General features: G+C 42.4%; 1 protein-coding gene across 1 annotated transcript in view; it reads right to left on the bottom strand.

Moving 5' to 3' along the window:
• Positions 1 to 289: 289 nt before the first annotated feature.
• The window catches only part of RNF31 (ring finger protein 31), a 65039-nt gene continuing 59328 nt past the window's right edge, over positions 290 to 6000 (bottom strand). The window contains exons 19-22 of the mRNA XM_069761904.1: positions 5419 to 5476; positions 2552 to 2648; positions 894 to 1062; positions 290 to 788 (exon numbers count right to left, since the gene is read on the bottom strand). Of these exons, the coding sequence (XP_069618005.1) occupies positions 732 to 788; positions 894 to 1062; positions 2552 to 2648; positions 5419 to 5476 (381 nt within the window). The 3' untranslated portion in view covers positions 290 to 731. The remainder of the gene's footprint in view (positions 789 to 893; positions 1063 to 2551; positions 2649 to 5418; positions 5477 to 6000) is intronic.

Here is a 6000-nt window from a genome sequence, read left to right as displayed (position 1 = left end):
ATTGTCATTGTCCCTGCCTGTCAGCAGCTTCTCTGTCTATCACTATTACATTGGTCTTTGCTTTGATCACTAAGATCAGACCACAGGCAGTGAAGCTGCAGAAGGTAAGGAAAAGTCTTCTAATAAATTAGCACTATATCCCCGGGAGCAGCACGCGTCCGGTCTCTGCCTGCGCAAGTGCATGCGTGGAGCAGAGGGATCGGTGAGAAGCCAAAAGATGGCAGCTTGCTTCCATTGAAAAAGATTTTTCAGACTTTTACAGCAGCACTGAAATAAGTAAACACACAACTAGAATTACATTTTTTAATAAAACTATATTTTTGGTTCTCTTTTAGCTGTTTTGTCAGCAACACATTTGACAAGGGCATCCAAGAACAATGTAGAGAAACAGCTGGACTCTACAGAATTGGCTTTTGTTAGCCAGTAAGGGACGAGGGCCGAACACTCCTGCTGTCAAAAGAATGAAGAATAATCTCAGCAGCAGGGATTCCACAGATTCCTAAAACATTTATCACAGAAATAATTGTTGTGCATGCATTAAACCTTCTACACAGAAACAATTAACTGATCATATCTGGTATGAAGGCGCGTTCACAATAGAAAATGGTTTCAAAATAAACATATCCAATCTATGATGCATACAGAAAAGATAAAAGTATACATCTACTTTTATTTAATGGATAAATATCACATTTACAATATTTATTTTTCCGCGGGTAAAAAGTAAAGTTTTATGGATGGTGATTTCTTTGAGCAATTGGATTTAGTGGCATCTCAATCATCAGCACCTAAAAAGAGAAGCAGACCATTAGGTCAAATGGACAGGAGATGATGTATTATTTGTGACCCAACCGACAAGGGAACAGTCATATACAATATTAACATCGCCTCACCTTTACAAGTCTTTCCTTGTAAGTTATATCATCTTCACTGATCTCACGATTGGGGCATTTTTGGAGGTAGCGTTTACATACAGTGATAGTTTCTTCCAAGTCATAGAGAACACAAGGATCCAGAGCCAAATTATTAATCTGACTCACTAAATACTCCTTATAATGAGACCTAGGAAAGGCAGAATACATGGCGTCGTTATTATCTGACACTGTGCAATCTGAATTGGCGAATTCTCTATTCCTACTATCAGGTCTGGAGCAGGATAGAGCAGATATTAACCCCTATCTGACCTCGGACAGGATAGTACGTCCTAGGTCAGATCCCCTGCTTTGATGCAGAGCTCCGCGGTGAGCCCGCATCAAAGCCGGGACATGTCAGCTGTTTTGAACAGCTGACATGTGCCCGTAATAGGCGCGGGCAGAATCGCGATCTGCCCGCACCTATTAACTAGTTAAATGCCGCTGTCAAACGCAGACAGCGGCATTTAACTACCGCTTCCGGCCGGGCGGCCGGAAATGACGTCATCGCCGACCCCCGTCACATGATCGGGGGTCGGCGATGCGTCTCCATTGTAACCATAGAGGTCCTTGAGACCTCTATGGTTACTGAACGCCGGTGGCTGTGAGCGCCATCCTATGGTCGGCGCTCACAGCACACCTCCATTTCTGCTACATAGCAGCGATCAGCAGATCGCTGCTATGTAGCAGAGCCGATCGTGCTGTGCCTGCTTCTAGCCTCCCATGGAGGCTATTGAAGCATGGCAAAAGTAAAAAAAAAAGTTGAAAAAAATGTTAAAAAAATAAAAAAAATATAAAAGTTTAAATCACCCCCCTTTCGCCCCAATCAAAATAAATCAATAAAAAAAAATATAAAATCTACGCATATTTGGTATCACCGCGCTCAGAATCGCCCGATCTATCAACTAAAAAAAAGCATTAACCTGATCGCTAAACAGCGTAGCGGGAAAAAAATTCAAAACGCCAGAATTACGTTTTTTTGGTCGCCGCGACATTGCATTAAAATGCAATAACGGGCGATCAAAAGAACGTATCTGCACCGAAATGCTATCATTAAAAACGTCATCTCGGCACGCAAAAAATAAGCCCTCAACCGACCCCAGATCACGAAAAATGGAGACGCTACGGGTATTGGAAAATGGCACAATTTTTTTTTTTTTTTTAGCAAAGTTTGGAATTTTTTTTCACCACTTAGATAAAAAAGAACCTAGTCATGTTAGGTGTCTATGAACTCGTACTGACCTGGAGAATCATAATGGCAGGTCAGTTTTAGCATTTAGTGAACCTAGCAAAAAAGCCAAACAAAAAACAAGTGTGGGATTGCACTTTTTTTGCAATTTCACCGCACTTGGAATTTTTTTCCCGTTTTCTAGTACACGACATGCTAAAACCAATGATGTCGTTCAAAAGTACAACTCGTCCCGCAAAAAATAAGCCCTCCCATGGCCAAATTGACGGAAAAATAAAAAAGTTATGGCTCTGGGAAGGAAGGGAGTGAAAAACGAACACGGAAAAACGAAAAATCCCAAGGTCATGAAGGGGTTAAGACCCCAACATGTACATCTTTGCCGTACACTGGAACCAATGAAAAAGGAAATAGTAATAGCCAAGAGAAGACAAAGTGCGTATCCAATACTTACTCACACAACCCCGCATACCCATGGACAGTCTGCTTTCCACAGGCTTCATCTGTTAATCCATCAATAGTCTCTTTCTGCTCCATCACGCGACATCCACCTTCATAAGACAATTGCAAAATAGAAGCAAAGACAAAGCTAAGTCTTATGTGTAAAGAAAGGTTGAAGAAGTGGCTGAGCATTAGTAGATGGAATGACTGTATACATTTCTACACATTGAACAACTGTGTAAATAAAATCTATGCACTTTTTACTTTCCCCAATTTACAGTCTGTATTACAGCTCAGAGCTGCAGTAGCAGTCCTGCATGCCTCAGAGCTGAAATCTCCCAGAATTCTTTGCTTGTTTCATTGCTCTAGTGATTTTCCCTTTGGGAAGTGTTATATTTCCACCAGGCTCTCTACCATCTCACATAAGAGTCCAGCTAAAATGTGATATGTCTGCATGCAAGCTTCTTAGCGGCTTTCAATAAATAAAAAAAAAACAGCAGAATTACGCATGCAGCTCTGGACTCTAACACAGGTTGTCACTTCAGATCAGTAAAGAATACACTGTATGTACAAAGTCACTCAATTTTTCATGTACACTGTATCTAAATGTATATATTTTAGATATATGCACTGTGGAATATGTTGGTGCTATATCAATAAAAATTATTATTATTATAAATTATTATTATATATGAACGTCACTCAAAAGTTAGCTTCTTTTACAAGCTATATAAACATACAATATGATCTGGCATGTCTTGTAAGGGGCCTGACATCTCCGCAGATAGGTTGGATGGCAATTATTTTCTCCTACTACTCTAAATGCATCAACATGTTCAAGGACAAAGGAGTTAATAGATATTTAGCCACATTAAAGGGACAATCCGACAATAGATATGTAAACTGCTGTCAGCCATATGGGTGTTTGGCTAACATCTAAGGAGCATTATAACTCTAGTGGAGGCTGACAAATAGAAGCATTTAAAAGGAAGACTGGTTGGACAGGCAGCTTCTCCCCACCTGCCCTCTGGAGTAATATACAAGCATGCAGTTAGAGACCTGTCACTCCAGGGCAGCGAATGCGGAAAAGAAGCCGGGGTCTAGTCTCCCAGGCGGCTTGGTCCCCGGCAGCTATTAAATTACCGTATTTTTCGGACTATAAGACGCACCGGACTATAAGGCGCACCCAGGTTTTAGAGGTGGAAAATAGGGAAAAAAAATATTTGAAGCTAAAAAATGTGGTAAAACATTTAATAACATAAATGACATACTATTATATGTGGTGTTATATATAATAGTATGTTATTATGTTGGAAGCTGCTGGACCAGTGTGGTGTCTGTAAAGCACTATATGAAGATGCTGGAGGGTGAGTATAAGAATGGGGGCACAGGGCTTATATTTAAAGCACCACTCCAGCACTGCAAAATAACACTGGAGTGCTGCTTTAAAATCCCATGGGAGAACTATAACTCCCAGCATGTCCTGCAGATCCTATGACATGCTGGGAGTTATAGTTCACCAAAGGAGTGGCAGAGTGCTTTATTGTGTTTTGTAAAGACTAACCTCTTAAATGTGGCAGCCAGCCACACTGTGGTGAGGTTAAAGCTGGAGCGTCCCATGACTGCACACAGAGCAGTCCCTCTTTCCTTTCCACAGCACAGGTTATGAGGAAGCTGCAGATTCTAGTGGAGACTGGAGAGCCTAAAGGACCTGTGATGATGTCAAGAAGAGGGAGGGCTCTGAGCTGCCATGTGATGCTCCAGCCCGCCCACTCCTGACATCATCACAGGTCCTCCTGCACAGAACTCAGAGTCCAGCCCAGGCATGGCAGGCAGGTATGCAGCCATCTCCTCTCTCCGTTGGCCCCTGCTGCTGCCTCCTCTCCCCCAGACACACAGACCTGCCCAGCTGCTGCAGGAATCAGCGCTGGAGAAGCCATGTGTGTCCCTGCTTAAGCATTTGCTGCTCCCCGCTCACAGCTCAGCTGATAGGTGGGCGGGGAGCCGCTAATGAATATTCACTGCACTTAATCATCGGGAGCACATGGTTTCTCCAGCGTTGATTCTGGGCAGCGGGGACATCCTGAAGTGGGATAACAGTGCGATCCCACTCACTGCTGCCCCCCTCCCCACATGCTACATCCGTACCATAAGACGCACCCACACTTTCCTCCCAAATTTGGAGGAAAAGCGTCTTATGGTCGGAAAAATACGGTATGTGCCTGAAACCATACAACCACTGTCTGATACATGTTATCCGTGGATCGAGCAGCATTTATCAGCTGTCAGTTTCTCTTTAATCAGAGGTCCCCAACCTTTCTCACCTTGAGAGCCACATTCAGTTATGAAAGAAGGTCGCGAGTCACATCCAGCTCCTGCCCCACTCACAGTAGTGACACCGAGCCCCCTATTACCGGTATAATGACAGCCAAAGCTTTTCCACTGAAATCACACCGTTATAGTATTATAACCCCTTTATATTATTATTACCCCTTTCAGATCAAGTCTTCTGTGCAGGACTACACACAAAAGTCACCATTCTATAGACCTAATGCACAAAGCTGGCAGACAGTTGCGAGCCACATATCACGGGCCCGTGAGCCACATGTGGATCTTAAGCTACAGGTTGGGGACCCCTGTCTTTAACTGTATGGCTATACCAAGGATTTGGAGCTCTAAGTCAGACAAACCAGAGCTCTGGTAACTATAAAATATATATAAAAAAAAAATCTGCCAAATCTTTTTATCTATGTAGCCTAAAACTGCTACATGGTTGACATACTTTAACTTAGTAGAGCATATGTTTCTGAATGTTAGATTATTCTGACACGGTGTTCTCTGATACAGCAATTAATAAAGCGGGATATTATCCCCACATACCTCCAGGTCCAGCTTGTGTTCCAGCAGGGGGATCTGTGTTAAAGGCCACATTAAACATCTGAGTGAAAGACACAGAACATCTCAGGAATCAAGAACAGGATAAAACAGATATAAGAAGTGACTGATAATTGTGAGCATAAAGTAGACAAAGATTTAGTAAAAGAAGGAATATCAGAGAGGTTTCAGAAGGAAAAAAGAAAAAACGATGGGTGTACTGTGCATAATAAAGCTGAATCACAAGCATAGAGGCATTCTAAGCTGCAGAAAGTTAAAGCTTTAGGCTATGTGCACACGTTGCAGAACTTCCGCTGAAATTTCCACTGCAATTCTGCAACTCCCTGCTGTGGGAAATACGCATGCGGAATTGGCATGCATATTCCCGCTAAACACTAGCGTTTTGCAAGTGTAATTAGCTTGCAGAATGCTAGCGTTTTCCAAGCGATCTCTAGCATCACTTGGAAAACTGATTGACAGGTTGGTTACACTTGTCAAACATAGTATTTGATAAGTGTGACCAACTTTTTACTATTGATGCAGCCTATGCAGCATCAATAGTAAAAACATCTAATGTTAAAATAAAAA

Source organism: Ranitomeya imitator, chromosome 1, assembly GCF_032444005.1.
Source record: "Ranitomeya imitator isolate aRanImi1 chromosome 1, aRanImi1.pri, whole genome shotgun sequence".
NCBI classification, from domain to species: Eukaryota; Metazoa; Chordata; class Amphibia; order Anura; family Dendrobatidae; genus Ranitomeya; species Ranitomeya imitator.
This window is presented reverse-complemented; position numbering and strand designations above follow the sequence as displayed.